At 32.5% G+C, this 16875-nt stretch overlaps 1 protein-coding gene, 1 long non-coding RNA gene and 1 pseudogene across 4 annotated transcripts in view; 2 read left to right on the top strand and 1 right to left on the bottom strand.

The window, feature by feature from the left end:
- LOC111625437 (adhesion G protein-coupled receptor E2-like) overlaps window positions 1-4743 on the top strand; it is a 14416-nt gene extending 9673 nt beyond the window's left edge. The window contains exons 1-6 of one of the 3 annotated variants that reach the window (XM_023368582.1): window positions 299-492; window positions 564-734; window positions 817-948; window positions 4209-4311; window positions 4386-4473; window positions 4550-4743. In XM_023368582.1, coding sequence (XP_023224350.1) covers window positions 363-492; window positions 564-734; window positions 817-948; window positions 4209-4311; window positions 4386-4473; window positions 4550-4678 — 753 coding nt within the window. In that variant the 5' untranslated portion in view covers window positions 299-362 and the 3' untranslated portion in view covers window positions 4679-4743. Of the gene's footprint in view, window positions 1-298; window positions 493-563; window positions 735-816; window positions 949-4208; window positions 4312-4385; window positions 4474-4549 lie in introns of those variants that run through there. The other 2 variants (XM_023368583.1, XM_023368581.1) reach the window with 2 other exon arrangements.
- A 285-nt stretch (window positions 4744-5028) lies between these two features.
- Window positions 5029-6269, top strand: LOC111625434 (annotated as a pseudogene).
- Window positions 6270-11086: 4817 nt separating this feature from the next.
- The window catches only part of LOC111625433, a 10868-nt gene continuing 5079 nt past the window's right edge, over window positions 11087-16875 (bottom strand). Inside the window, exon 3 of the long non-coding RNA XR_002756728.1 lies at window positions 11087-11105. This is a non-coding gene — a long non-coding RNA (uncharacterized LOC111625433). The remainder of the gene's footprint in view (window positions 11106-16875) is intronic.

Below are 16875 nucleotides of genomic sequence, written 5' to 3'. Positions count from 1 at the left end.
CCGCATCTAAAATAGTATAAATAGAAGCAGAGTTCTTTACGGTAAGCCTTCTCCGTAAGGATTACCATAAGGAACTGTCCATCCCCCATGTTTAACGGAATAATATACAGCCTATGTCCACCCTGAAGTTCCATTCTAAATATTGGTGAAAGAATTTTTGAAATCGGATGAGTAGTTTCGGAGATTACCTGCAGCATACAAACTAACATACATACATACAAACATTACCTCTTTATAATATTAGTATAGATTACCCAATATAGGTTACTATTTTAATATTATTGTTTCCTCTACTTTTTATTTTTAAAATTTTTATTTTACTTTATAGTCCGAAGGATAATGATGTTGCATGTGATGTAATAATGATATTTAAAGAAGAATTTAAAGGTTACGAAAGAATAAATAAAGGCGACTCGTGTTATCCAGCTGAAAATGCTAACTATTGTCTTCTTCATCCTAATTTGATCCTTTCAATAAATGATCTACAAACTGGTATAATTTTAATTAATATTTCATCAATAAGCTTAATATTACTTATTTCATAATGGAATTTTCAATTTTAGCCGAAATAGTCGAATTTGATAATTGCGACGATCGAATAAGAGAAAGCTTTTGCCCAGGAGTAGCGAATAATTGTACAAGCAAGCATCCAGGCTATGATTGTTTATGTAATAAAGGCTTTAAGGCAATAGAGACATTTTACAAACCCGGTACTAAGTACCAGTATTGTGAAGGTAAAACTTTTATTTATCGGTTTATCTGTTTGCTGTCAAGTTTTTAAAAAATACATAGAACGTAACAGTTAAATTTTTACAGATATTGATGAATGTCTTGATGCAAATATTTGTGGGAGTAATTCGAACTGCATTAATACTGTTGGAAATTTTACATGTTCCTGTATAGATGGATTTGTACGAAACAAGAATAAAAATGAATTCGAATGCGAAGGTATCACGATATTTAATTACTTAATAAATCATTTTGAATTTATATGACATAGTACGAATTGACACGTATTATCATATTTTTCCGTAGAAACTTTTTTCACATTGTTGTTTAATTTTATGGCATTTCTTTCTTTGAATATGAAATGTTTCTTTCATCATATGTATTGCACATTCATCTCCAAAGTCTGCAATAAAAATCGTTATTTCACTAAAATAGAGTAAAACATTCTTACATAATTTAGACTAAATCATATCTAAAATAATCATTTAGCTTGCATTTGAAATGTATTATCATATCATTTTACTGGATTATTTTCCAGGGCTATGGAGTCGGTAGATTTTTATACAAGTCCGACTAGGGGCAGACTTGCTAACAAAATAGGCCCGGAAATTCTGACATCATCACGTGACCTCAGAATATAAACTTCAATAAATATAGTTCTAATAAAGATAGAGCATAGAAATTTTTTTATTCCAAAGCTAAAAGACTCCCGTAAGTAACGACATAGTCAATATATAAACATGTGTTTGATAATTTTTCTTTTTCCGGCTGTTATATATAACAGAGGAAAAGTGTAGCGATCGGTCAAAAAATGACCCCCCCCAAATTTTTACATTTTTGGAGTCAGGACACCTCGAAATGTCGAGATATGCAAAAGATTTAGATTTTTTTCTGTATTTACTGATGACTGTGTGGGGGGCACGATTTTGAATCAGAGTCGGATGATTTAACGCAGGAGTTATTAAGCTTCAAAATGGTTGCACTAAATCGTTTGGTACACATTCTAACACCCGTACTTATAGAAACAAACTCGTGCTTATACTGTAGATGTTTTTGCACTTATCTAGGTTTCAAGGATTCCCGAGTCAAAAAGAGTAAAAATCTAAGAAAATCATTTTTTGACTGTATGACAGCCGGGATCGTCATTTTTTTCCTTTCTTATGGCCCTTTACTGTATAACAGCCAGGAAAGTAATAATGATGACGATTATGATTACTTTTTTAAATACAAAATAAAACGATTTAAAAAAATTAAACAAAATTTGACACATCTTAATATATAAATTCATATTTATTGACTTGTTTGATGATGGCAATGGTATTTAGTAAGCATGTATAAAAATAGTAAATATATTCGTACACAAATTAGTTTAATAGAAATGTTGTACATAATATACGAGTATATTATGTAATATATAATTATGCACATACATTAAATTAAGTCAAGAATAAGAAATATAATATTTAGACTGGTAAACAAAAAGGTTGCTTATTTTGCCATGTTAATTAATTTATTATTTTACATCTCTGTTATAAACTAAATTGCTTTTTTTTAAAAAGAATCGTTTCTATTAAGTCAGCATTCTCGAAAACTCTTAAATCATATTTAATAATTTTAAAAGCGGAAAATAAACGCTCTACTGAAACTTGAGTTGGTGGATAATGTCTGGATAGTGCTTGTAATCTTGGATAATGTCTGGATAGTGCGGTATCGCCGTTTTAACAACCAAACTTGAAGAATGATCAATATGATTTATGTTCTCCAGTGCATTGTAAAATTATCTTTAAATTTTGTAAGATTTCATTTTCTGTCTGTACTCATATTAAAACTCAAGCTTCATTTTGAGGGTAGAGACGAGTTTTATAAAAAAGAAAAAAAAACTAGCAGATGTTGCTCGGGCAAAAAGAAACGATAACGAAGATTAAGATTATTAGATTATAACCGATTTTACCCGTTTTCACCGGGTGCAAAAATTAGGTTCCCCTGTCTTCCGAGACTAATTAGAGAATTTTTAATTGGGTCTAAAAATATGTTCGATTTTCCGCAAAAATGCAAATACCGCACCTAAATTAATACAATAGAAGCCGAGTTTTTCAAGATCATTCTTAAGTCCAATCACACTGGAGATATGATACATGACCCCTTTTATGTCTACACCCTGTCGACTTTTAATTACAAACCAAAATTTAATATCATTAATACCCCTTTATACACATGCTACCGTGTCAAATTTCGTTTCTTAAACTTTACTTATTCTGAGATACCGTTTAATATTTAAGAATTTAAACAAGAAATTAAACAAATTACACTCCAACACACACCCGCGCGCTAATTTTTCCCTTTATTTTATATTTTTTGGGTTCGAGAGATCTTCAAACGTGTACAATTACAAAAACTCGAAGGGACAAATGTGACACGATTCAAATACTTTTTCGTTTTATACACATAACAAGTTGGGAAAGTAAAAAACACAGTCGGAGTCGGCAGATTTTTGACGACTCCGACTCCGACTCCACAGACCTGTTATTTTCAACAATAAACCTTCAAGAATCATCGCTTAAGTTTGCCAATAATTAGTTGAAAATTAATACATAGGACTAAATCGCTTAAATTAATAGATTGATAACTCACATCGGTTATATCACGTTATCTAATATATCGTTCAATTGGGTTAAGGTCCATTTGTGGCGTAACCGTGCAGTGTCCGCTCAGTGCAGTGATTTTTTGCCCGTCAGAAATCGTTAACTCTGCTTTAGACCAGACTCGTCTGTCACAGTGCCGTGCAGTGGCAGTGGCGTAACCGTACTATAAAAGTACGTTTGACCGGAACGATATTTTTACTGACAGTAAATTTTGTTTTCCAATGGATGACGAACATTTGAAATGGTGCATCAACACCCTGTTCTATTTGATTATCTCATTCGAAATACATGGTCATTGAGTACAAAATTAATATTTCTCTGTTTTGTTCAATAAAATATGAAATGCATGTTGGGACATTCGAAAATATTCAAAAATTTTACATTCGTTATCTATTAATTTTTTATAAACGGTATGAAATTCCTTTTCTATTGACCTTTATGTCCATGCTTCATGTACCCATTTGCAGCGCTTTTTTGATTGCATTTCTTTTTCTTCTTCATCCAAACATATATAGTAGCTATCATAGCCAATTCATCTTCAAAAAAATCTATGACCACTCACCGAGACCATGGTCACGTCACTCTTGTGTGTAAATACTCATCATTGTGCCGTGCTGGACGTCACTCTCACGAAACGGTCACTGTGCCTGCCAGCACGTCACTGTTGTGTGTAAATGGACCTTTATCTTTCGCCAAGCGCGATACATCCAGAGGCTACTGTGTTTACTTTGTTGATGAATAATAATACTTGTAAATATCTTTCATTATTTTATTTTAAGCATAATTTACTTTGCATTTTATTATTCTAATTTGTAATCTAAAGTAAATTGCTAATAGTTTCAGGAGAGAGAAAAACACGTTATGTCTTAAGCATTGTTGGCTACGTCCTTGGAACAGTTTTGTTACTTTCATTATTATTTATAATTATACTAGCAATTAGGTAAGTTTGTTTAATACGAAAATATCAAAGTCAATGTTGTTTACCTAGATTTTAACTTAATTTTATATATTAAGGTTAAGAAAGCAATCTAAAATCTCTCAACGTTCAAATGAATCGCTAGAAAACTTGGATGGCAGATCTGTCAATCAAGGAAGTTCACATGTAAGTTTAAACTTAACATATTTATGAATTTGAAGTGTTATGACATACTTATGACACTTGCTTATTAATAAAATAGGAAATATTATTTCAAGAACGTACTCACCATGAAACTAATCCTGTATCAATCCCTCGTGTGAATCGATACAGAAAACAACTGCGTAATCCCTCTGTGCGCCCGATCGAACATTACGAGGACTATCCGTAATCATAATTTACACTTTAATCATTTTTAATTGTAAAAAGCATTAATAACTTGAAAATAAAATTACAGTATTTAAAATATCGCTTTTGTATTTAAGATGATCAAGATCGAATATTACTCATTTTATAATGACATTATGAAGGTAATATGTCTATTAAGAAAATTATTTTGTCAGTCTCATTTATTCACTGTACTTATGGCCGGCGCCAGGGTATTTTGCGCCCTAGGCAAGGTTTACAAGTGTGTCGCTTTTTTAAACTCTTTTGTTCTGTGGGCACTAAGAGGCTACTGGATCGAGCAGATCAGCGATCTGCTCGATCCAGAACATCGTTATGTTTCTGTGGCCGACGTTAGAGGGCATCGGTGATGTGTTTTTATCGAAGATGGCGATATCGGATATTAAACTACCAAGACGATTACCCTTACTCGTTATCGAAGGCGTGTTTTTTCCCGGGGCATCTATAAGGATACCCGTTAATTCGTATAAAAATATGAATATGGTTAAAACTCACCTTCTAAGTAGGAGTACCTTAGCAAGTGCAATTATTGGAGTAGTACCTAGAGAACCAGGATCATCTGGAGAAGATGATATCAGTGCCATGCATCAAATTGGAACTGCAGAAATTGTTGTTCAAGTTACTGGTACTAATTGGCCACGACCAGCATATACACTACTAGTTACTGGTCTATGTCGCTTTAGATTAGAAGGTCTAGTGAAAGAATCTCCTTACCTTATTGGAAGTGTAAGACAGTTAGATAAACTTTCAGGAGAAGAAACTGAAAGTATTGAAGTTGAAGCAGAACTAAATGATTTAATGGAACAATTTAGAGAACAAGCTATTAAATTGATTGATATGCTTGATTTATCAGTTCCTGCTGTAGTTCGACTAAAAAGATTATTAAATTCTCTACCTATTAAAAGTTTACCTGATGTCTGTGCAGCAATAATTAGAGCATCACATGCAGAACGTCTTCAAGTATTAGATGCTGTTGATTTAGCCGAAAGGCTAAAAAAAACTCGCCTCTTTTAATTAGACAAATTGAGGGTTTACAATTATTACAAAAAGCTAGAAAAGATGGCGATATTTCTAGACCTGTCACTTTGGAAAAAATAACACCAAGCAGAGGAAGACAAAGATTAGATATAGATGATGATGATTTTGAAGGTGGTGATGAAATTGCTATTTTAGAAAAAAAACTCAGAGATACTGAAATGCCTGATCATGCAAAAAAAGTTGCAATGAAAGAATTACAGAGATTAAAGAAAATGCTTCCTCATATGCCTGAACATGCCATGACAAGAAATTACATTGAACTTATGACAGATCTTCCATGGTCTAAGCAGTCTTCTGAAATGCTTGATATAAATAAGTCAAGAAAAGATTTAGATGCTGATCATTATGGCATGGAGAAATTGAAGAAAAGAGTTTTAGAATATCTTGCTGTTCGCCAATTGAAAAATACATTGAAAGGTCCCATTTTATGCTTTGTAGGACCTCCTGGAGTAGGTAAAACAAGTGTGGGAAGATCTATTGCACAATCATTGGGAAGAGAATTTCATAGGATATCTCTAGGTGGTGTTTGNAATTGCTGAATTCACTTCTAGTAAACTTTTGCCTTCTAATGAGAAGGTAAAAGTCTACTAGAGGTCTACTTCTGTTATTTCAAACATTTTTTTCATAGTTTTATTTAATATTTTGTATTTTTTCGCCAACGATTTAAAACTGAAACCAACTATTATATTGAGGGCATACTTTCGCGAGATTCGTTTGTCTTTATCGTCTAGTTGTACTGTACATTCGATCAACTCAAATCTGGCATTCCACTACTTTCACAATCGTTTTCTAATCTATCCACTATCCTGTAAATTCTCTTCCATTTTAAATCAGCAGTCCGAGTTTCTTTTTTTGATATCTGGATAAAGCTGGAGTCACACTTATAGATGTGACCGAAGGGTCGGCACCTCTTCGATGCCCTATCAGGATGACACCACCGAGTCTCGGCGGACACGGATAGGTCATGCGAGCGGTCGCGTAACGGAGCGATCAGATTCGGGAAGGAGGGAGAGACAGCGCACCGGAAGTGACTTACTCAAAGACGGGTTAACGTAACAACTGTTTAATGGGTAACGAGAGGCCATACAACATTTCGATTTTAACTATGCTAGCTTTTTGATACATTTTTACGATTTGATAGATATTAGATATATTTGATATTACGGTTTTTCCGATTCCCGAGAGAGAGAGAGTTTACAGAAGTTTCACGTGCCGATAAATATCTTTTATGATATCTTGATTGAGATTCTTGACTTGGGGTTGAGATTAGGACCTTGAGGGTGAGGATTTTGATTGCTGGCTTGGTTTGGATCAAGAAAGTTCTTCTAGGCACAATGGAAAGTAATGGGAAAAATCCGACAGGGTACTGATTGAGCACAGAAATTGTCACTGACACACCGAAAATTTCGCTAACTTTAATCCAAGAGGGAAGGGCGACGACTGCGTCACTTTGTTGTTCTGTTCTAATGTTATAATGTTGAAATCGAGATATTAGGTCGAAAGGTGATGAGAAAGTGTCGTTATTAGGCCTGAGAACTTAACAGATGTTTAGCTCCCAGGTGTAAAAGTTGACATTTACATTGTTTTTTGTTTACATTTACATTTACATTTACATTTACATTTACATTTACATTGTTTTACATTTACATTGTTACATTAATTGTATTTAACGGAAGTATAACTACGATGTGATATTATGATGTACAGTAACACCTCGACTTACGCTACCCCGACTTACGCGAACCCGGAGTTACGCGATTTTCAAATCTCGTCGATTCGTCTTTTGTTTGAGCGACACGTAACTTTTGATTACTCACTCCCCTCACACTATTGTTCAGCTTACATGCTCGGAGGTGTCGCGCAGAATGGACGCATAGGTACAATTTATTTTGTGTTATTTATTTCTGTGTTTGTTATATCTACGGAGACTCGAGAGACTCTACTATGTCATCCAAACGAATTAGAACTGATTCTTCCGCATCAAACAAGAAAAGAAAACTTTATCTTTGGAATGTAAAGTTAACATTATTAAAGACTTCGATACAAAAATAAAAATTTGTGAATTGGCAAAGAAGTTTTATCTACCGGAATCGACGGTTGGAAACTTGAAAGAAAGCCTCAATTCAATTGAAAGAGGGTTACAAATTTTAGAAAATATAGACTCCAACGAAGAGCGCGTTTCTTCTACAAAACGAGAAATAACAAAATTATTAGCATGCTACGAAGAAATTTTGCGGGAGAAAAATATATCTCTGAGCCGTCAGACGAATTTGTTAGATTTTATGAAGCCTTCTACATCAAAATAACTTCGGTTTACGATTTTAATAATATAATTTGTTATACAGTACATATGTATTATCTAAGATTTTATTAAACATTTTTTCTAAATTATTGTTCTCTTTAATGTCCGGCCTCGATTAAAAATAATTTGTATGTATTTATATGCGAAATTATACCCGACGACTTACGCGGTTATCGTTCAATCCCACCTATCGCGTAAGTTCCGGGTATTACTGTGTGAGCCACCGGGTGGTAATAGGAGTCCGCTCCTTCCGGCCACAGGTCGGTGACCTACTTTTCTGTCAGGGATGGCGTTTCGTCCGGTTACGCGTTACGCGAGTAGAGGAGAGTCGGAGGGGTCGACGGTAAGGCGTGAGCAAAGTCGAGTAACGACACCATTTAACAACAAATAACGGTTTATTTAACGCGCTAACTACATAAAAATTTTACAAAACTTCGCGAATGAGAGAGTGAGTTTACAATAATATTTCATACCTCTGTGATAGTATCGGACGGATACTTCAGCTTATTCGAAAGGGTGGTGAGAGTTGGCAATAGGTCTTCTAATCAGTGTAGTTCAGCAGGTCAACGGGAAGTGAAGGTCCTTTTTGGCCGTTCGATCGGTGACTCCCCCGATAGGGGAAAGAGGATGGCTTTTATACGTTTTTTGTGGGAAAATTCGTCAGGTGACCATTGTTTTCGCAGGTGCGGGGTTAAAGTTGGTGTAAGAATGACAACAATATGACGAATTTCGTCGATACCTGTAAACTATTTACGGCTTGATTGTGCGAATGTTTATAGTTAAATAGAAAGAGTTATAATTTTCTTATGCACCTAAATTTCGTTTCTGCAGGTGCATCTTCTTATTAAATGAATTTAATAAAATTTTAAAGGATTAAATGCTTTTATTATATTATATAGATCTCGAATTTCACTCGATTAAAAATAATTTGTATTTATATGCGAAATTATACCCCGACGACTTACGCGGTTATCGTTCAATCCCACCTATCGCGTAAGTTCCGGGTATTACTGTAATCATATAAATATACTGAAAGTCTGGATTCGGATCCTCACATAGAAGAGCAAAGCTCACCTATCGGAAATGGCAATTTTCCATTCAGTGTGAATTCCGTGTTTCGCACGTAAAATCGTGAAAAAAGAAAAACGGAATAAAAAATTAACAAACTTTTCGCCATCTAGAGTATCAGTTGACATTGCTAGCAGCGATGCACCTATCAGCGGAAGTGGCAGCTGGGCAGCTCACGCGGTTTTTCGTTTCCAGCCTCGGGCAGCACAACAGCGACATCAGTGTCATAGTAAACACGTCATTACTCCCATTGGTCAACATCTACATTTTACGTGACCAGAAAAAATTTTCCACTGAGCAGTCGATTTTTCGGAAAGTTTACGGGTAAGGGGCATAAAATTTTTCTGGTTTTGACTATCAGTTTACGTTTTCAGTGGTGTTTTTCTGTAAGTGTGACTTCAGCTTAACGCTCTCAACATTATTTGTATTTTTCAATTACTGTGTTTCTGTTTTCCTCCAATCGTCGTGATAATTCTTAAGAAATAACTGATAACTTTCAACTGATATTTGGTATCAGTTGAAAGCAGATGAGTTTCTTGTTCTAATTAGATTCATTCTACTCTAGCGTATGCGTAAAAAATCCAAAAAAAATAAACGTTTAAGTTATATATATATATATATATATATATATATACATGTATTTTAAACGGTAGTTACGTTCTGAAAAAGTGCCATGTTATGCGAATCCGTGCTATATGACTAATGCAGAACAGGGATACGTTCCAGAAGTTAGCGAAAGTAAACAAAAAAAAAAGAAAAAAAAGGAATAGTATACTATTCCTTTTTTTTCTTTTTTTTTTGTTACTATGTTCTGCCAGAGGCTGGAAACAAAGACCGCGTGAGCTGCCCAGCTGCCATTTTGACACTTCCGCTGATAGGTGCATCACTGCTAGTAATGTGAACTGATACTCTAGATGGTGAAATGTTTGTTTTTTTTTTATTCCGTTTTTCTTTTTTCACGATTTTACGTGAGAAACACGGAATTCACATTGTTTATTAAAGCAATTGATAATTTATTTCAATCAATAATTAATTAATAACGAGCAATTATTTCTTGAATTTGCTTTATGTCTGGTTGTTATCTGTTAGTTTTATTAATGGCCATCAACATCGGTTGTAAATACTAGACACATTATACACAGAATAAGAAATATAGCCCGATTAGGAAATCATCAACGTTTATTCGTTTATATTAACTGGGGAATGCATTTCAAACATTATTGCCTCTCATAACCCTATACAAATTATACATTGCAAATAATTGTGCATCTTTTTAAACACATGAATATGCATACATAGATAGAATTTCGCTTACACATTTTGATGATGACTACCTTATCCATTTTTGAAAAGCAACCGTTAACTTTTTAACCATACAACCACAGAGGTCAACATCATTAGAACCACATTTTTCACTTTCAACCATCTCCAGTTCCAAAGTACAGTACATTTTATAGCCCCATTCCCTTTCATCCTTGTTTTTACACTTACTTAATTGCGTGTCTTCCCTCTAGTGTTTAAAATAGGTTACCAAGAACTGTGTAATTGTAAGCCATTATTATTAGTAATTTTTTCTGTTTCTTTTAACTTTATAATTTCGACATGTTTATAGTCANTATTAAAACTTAATTATATACTGTATTTTTTTTTAAATCTATCAACGAGATTGCAAGGCTGCTGATTCTCTTTCATGCATTAATATTCGACTTCTTCTATTCCTTCTCATTTCTAATTTTTCTTGTAATCCTTGAACCATTCTAGCTTTATTTAACGTTTGAGCTTTCTTGAATTCTTCCATTTCTGCAGCATGACGCTTTCTCAATTCGTCAATTTTTCCTATGTAAAAAGTTTTATTATGTAGTTTTATAAGTGGCATAATAACACAGAAGTAAAAATAAACAGTCTTACCAAAAATTTCCTCGTTACTAGGCATAGGAGCCAAATCTGATATCGGTAAAGGAGTAGGTAACGTAGATAAACGAGGATCCGTCATTAAAAATCCTTTCTGTAAGTGTATAGTTATTGTTAGAAAAAAATATATCGGCATTATCACATATTATTAATAATATTTAATGGTGATTGGAATGAATACAGTTAATATTAAATATTACTAAGTATTTCTTTTGCGTAAAGATATATAGCTCGGTAAATAAACTAAACATATCGATTTAACTATAAGCGGATTTTTATTTACTAAGGATCGATTCTTAGAAAAGTAGTCATCAATATGTCTCATTGAAAAAAAAAACTTTTCTCGAAATTCTTAACTTCCATTGAAAATATCAATTTAATGTGTGTGTTCATTTACTTTCTTTGAAATACGCTTATTCCTTTATTCTGCTAAAGTTTATTACTTAATGCAATTATAACTAAACTTCTCACTTTCTAAAGATTGAGACGAGTTGCTAGTTCATATTAATTGGTCAAACTATTACAAATTATCAGCAGCACAAATACGTTTTTTGTACAGCAGTTTAGTGTGATTTAATGCTCATTCCTCATTTAATATTACTTTATTACGGTTCCTATCATCAGCGATTTAATANAATGAATTTAACTTATCCACCGGATAAAGGCAAATAATATCCATAATTTTATATAGGTGACACACAAAATTTCATTAGTTAATCAAATCAACAGATACTCTTGTGTATACTCAATAAATATAATTAACTGTATAATATAATTGAATAATAAAGAATATTAAGCAAGCTCATTATGGGTTCGGCCAGGCCCACAATGAGGCGGCCGGGTGGTGAGGGACGGGGCCGACATATCCGAACGGACCACTCCAAAAAATTCCTGAGGATTATCCGACCCATCCGGATTTCAGATCCCGAGTCCCCCAGAGCGTTAGGCTGCCACCTCGACCACTCGGCCATCCGGCCAAGTGTGACCCTTATTTCACAAGTTAAATATTTTTTAAAATAAAATTTTAAATATATAAAATAAAAAATTATTTTGGCATGTTTTGTCAATTTAATAATATACAAAGTTATATACAATCTGTATAATATATGAAAATCAAATTTAAATTTTTCTTGCCTTCAACTTTGCAAAATTTTCTATTTTTTTATTTAAATCTAGCGTAGAANTAAGTATATGCCTAATAATAATAAAAATATCTTATAAAATCATTTAACCAAATTTATAAATGGGTTTTCAACAAACAAATAAGGAGATTTATTTTAAACAAATAGAATAAAACCTTTAAATCTGTTTCAAAGGTATAAAAACATTTCATTCCAACACAAATCATAAATTTCTCATAGGCATTTATGTAATTTATTAAGATTTAAAACAACAGAAAGACTGGAAAGTTTGTCTCACACCCGTATGTATAAAAAAAATCTTAAGTAGCCATCCAAAAGCAGTTCCAAAATTACGGTAACAATTTCCAAAGCAAAACAAAGTGTCAAAAGAATTGGGCATCATCTTCCAAAGATTATTATAATTCGTGAAGATCGCCATCTTGTATTAAGCACAAGAAAACGTAGAAAGCATTAATCACTCCGAATGATTTTCGAACATCTCAATGGTTATTTCAATGCACCAATAGAAAATTGTTTTAGGATCCAAATTATCAAATTTTAGATATTCAAAATGTTTGATCTGATCCTAAATATTTTATATTATTAGACATATAAATATTCGGTTGAAATATAGAAAATTAATCATAATGAAAATTAATTTTTTAAAATGTAATTCAGTTTTTGTTAAAACACAAATGAATTGAGAGAGCTTGATGAAAAACTGACACATTCCTCTCAATTAACAAATTTAGATGTGTACANTGTATAATATATGAAAATCAAATTTAAATTTTTCTTGCCTTCAACTTTGCAAAATTTTCTATTTTTTTATTTAAATCTAGCGTAGAAGCTAGCTCTTGTTCGATTGATACTGTTTCCAAATCTGTTAACTTGCTTTGAGACATTGTTGAGAGCAAGTATGTTTTAACAAGTTTTAACTCTGAAAAACTACTTTTTCCATTTGCTACTGAAACTGGAATTGTCAAGAGAATTAGTGCAACAAAAACTTTGGACATGTGGACATGCACTCTACAAGCTTTTCCTGTACTATAAAGAATAGTATTTCTAGTGGTGGCATGATTTGGAAGTCTTCAAGCTATTGCTTGAAGTTTACTGCAGAGATCCTCGGCATCAATAACTTTATTAGAATTATGAGTCAAAACATTTACAAGATTTTTGAAACCGTTTAGTACATCGGCAGTTGTTTTTTCGGTGTTGTTATATATATCATAAAGAAATCCACAGAACGTTATGCTGCTGTAGTTGTTCGAACATTTTTTCAATTGACTATATAGCCATACCCAAGACGGAATAGTAAAATTCTATTTTGAATTTCTGCTGAGGATCTTGCAAAGCTTAACCTTGAAATTCATATTCGAACTGTGTGCTTTATTTTCTCTTTCTGTTTCTTTGTATTTCAAAATTTGGTTGAATCTCCAGTTCTTTTGCAATTTCAACAGCATCAGTCAAAATTTTTTCAAAACCCTTATCAGTTCTGCATTCTAAAAGGTATTCTTCGATTACTTGTAGTTGGTTCGTAACTGAATTTAAATCATCCTCTTTTCTCTATTATTTTACTTAAAATGTTTACTTCATAAAGGACGTCGTACTTGTACCACGCGACAAGGGATGCAATGAACTTAAATTTGCAAATAGTCAGCAAGGACTTTTGCTTCATGTCGGATAGTATTTCCAGTTGAATTATTTAATCTTGGGTCATGGAAAATTTGCATAAGTGCATCATATATACCGACAAGATGGTACATTAGTAATTTTAAACCTCCATCTTGTGTTACTCAACGATTTAATAGTCAACTCAGAAATACAAGTAGAAAGAATTTGCCAACGATCAGTAGATGCAGAGAAATAATTAAAAATCTGTTGAATTCAAGTAAAGAAGCTGATTCCGTCTAAACAACATCTGGAAGCGTCATTGACCATTAAATTAAAAGAATGTGAACTACAAAGAATAAAGAAAGCCCGAGGATTTATATCTAAAACCCTGCAATTCTCTTCTTGTTTAGTCTTGTATTCAATTTATGAGCTCTATGATGACCTTTCTTTTCCTCTAGACTTATTGCACCATCATTCAGAAACAGGGCAAGCTTTATAAAATCATATTTTTTTTTTTCCTAGAGTATGCAATTTGGACTTCGAGTCCCTTATCAACTTTTTGTGATGTAACTGTTTAGGAAATAATACATACAAGTTAACATAAAGTTTTTCACTGTTCCAAATTTGTAAAAAAATTTTAACTTACATGGTTATGAGAAGCACAGAAATGGTGACGATTAATAAAATACGGATGACAATTATTAATTTACAAGTATTTGCTATAACAATAGTAGAATGTTAATGATTTACAAGAAAAATATATAACATAGATGTAAAAGTTGTGAACTTACATTAGATATGACGATCCGATACATAAATTAGTATTAGCTGTGAGAGGCAAACAATATATATATAATAAGTACACTGTTAAAACCATAACATTTAAAACAGTGACATTGCAAACTGTTTTACCATTATAACGATAAAACAGAATAATGAAGTAAAAAATCTGTTCACTGTTAAAACAATATGATTATAAACTTATTTACAGTAGAGTCGTAATACGATGAAACGATTTACAGAAATAACAAGAAATTTGCCGCCATTTACCTATTTATTTAAACACTCTCCTTACCCCTCACGCCCCCTCTTGGTCAAATATTGATAGCATGTTTTATGTAATTTTTTACCAATATTTTTATTCATAATTTTGTCTTTGTTTTTTAGTATTTCTAAATGTTCATACCATCTCCTTTTTTGTGTATTAGATTCTTTCTTAACAGTTTTTACGGTTGTCCCTAATAATTTGGCAACCTTCACTGTTACAATGAACAGCAACAGCCGAACTACTATTATTACTTTTAATCCCGGATAAACAATTATTGTTTTAATGGTAAAACAGTTTGTAATGTCACGGTTTTAAATGTTATGGTTTTAACCCGATTCCGACCAGCTAAACTTCCTCCGAATTTTGAAATTTTTTCCTGTAATTTCATTCTCATGTTTTCCTTTTTGACGGAAAGAACCTCTTTATTGTTTTCGTGAGACTTTAAGTCTTGCTTCGAGTTTTAATTTCGAAAGGTGAGAGTTTTACTGTCCCGCCGGATGTTTTTGAACCAAATTTCGAGTTCGTCCAGGGCCTCACACACAGTGCGCTTGCCGTTACCACATCCATCTGCCTAAGGTACTATACATGGCCCGACGGCTAGTGCTTCTTTTCGGCTATGTTTGCTTTCTTGTTGTCCATCGTATTGTTCACACAAGCGTACAATAGTTAGGGTGAACTAATATGATACAGCTATCCTATTTAAGAAAATCTGCATTGTTTCTAATATGTTCAGAAATATTTTGATAACGAGATATTTTATTTCAATTTATTACATCTTTAGATTTAATACTAAACGAACGAATCGTGGTAAATTTTGAAATTCTGATAGTGGTTTTTAATTAGCTTTATCTTTTATTTTCCGTATAAACGATATTATCTTTTGATATAATAAAATTAATGTTCGGTTGATTTCCTCTTTACAGTTTCATGTTATATTTTCTGATATAATTTTTAACCTTGAAAATTATTCCAATCAATGTGTTTCTTCACTATGACTTCTATTTATATAGGAAGAAATTTTACGACGTTCTAAAACAAGAATACCAATTTGTGAATTTTTGTTTTAAAATACAGTATTATGGTGGAATCTGAATACATTTAGCTATGAACTACTGTATTTTTGGTCCCTGAATTGGGTTTGATATTGTTCTATATTAATTCTATTTGCTAATAAAAATCATTTATCTTTAATTTGGTACAAAGCTTTCTTATTTACCTTTAATATATATATTTAATACTTTTAATATTTTATCAAAGTCAAAAGTTGTAACAATTTTATTTTATTATTAAAAGTTGATTCATTTTTTCAATAACATATATGTTTCTTAACTCTTTTTGACTCTTTTGTTATGTCATCATTTATTTCCAGAACAAACGTCTTTGTTTGATCCTACGAACTCTATCATGATTTTTTTAGTCTTCCTCTTTCCATTTGCCTTAAATCTTCTTGTTCACTTTTGGTATATTTTTGATTATCATCCAGATAATCAAAAATAACAAAATATTTAACATTTTTTTAAACAATAATTTTTAGACTATATAGCATAAATATATAATGGATTTTAATATATTATATTCATATCCAGATTTCATATCATAATACAGTAGAACCTCGATTATCCGGACTAATTGCGGATAAAGGTAGTCCGGATAAGGAAAAATCCGGATAATGGAAACAAATACTTTAATTTGTCTTTTAATGATAATACAACACGTTTCCTTTTCGATGAAATATCGGTAATATTAAAAGTAAATACTGTATTTAAATCGTGATCAAATTTTCAAAAAACAAATGTTTGTATTAAATTTGGACTACTACTGACCAACGCTAATAGACTATCTATTGTTTAAAAGGCCCTCTGATGGCGCAAGAAGACGGATTTTATAAAATAAAAAGCAGTTTCAACTGCTTTTTATTTTATAAAATCCAGTTGAAACTGCATTTTTATGAATAAAAATTTGACAAACTATTTATCGTTTTACGACGAGTAAAATTTTTTCGTCGCGTTCGCGGCTTTTAAGTAATGCATAAACCTTCGAGGCGCGAGGCCCTTCGGACCGCGAGGCATAGGCGGTGGCCC

Source organism: Centruroides sculpturatus, unplaced genomic scaffold (genome assembly GCF_000671375.1).
Source record: "Centruroides sculpturatus isolate CEXI.00-Female unplaced genomic scaffold, Cexi_2.0 scaffold431, whole genome shotgun sequence".
Lineage (NCBI taxonomy): Eukaryota > Metazoa > Arthropoda > Arachnida > Scorpiones > Buthidae > Centruroides > Centruroides sculpturatus.
The sequence above is the reverse complement of the archived record's forward strand: the minus strand, read 5'-3'. Positions and strand labels throughout refer to the sequence as shown.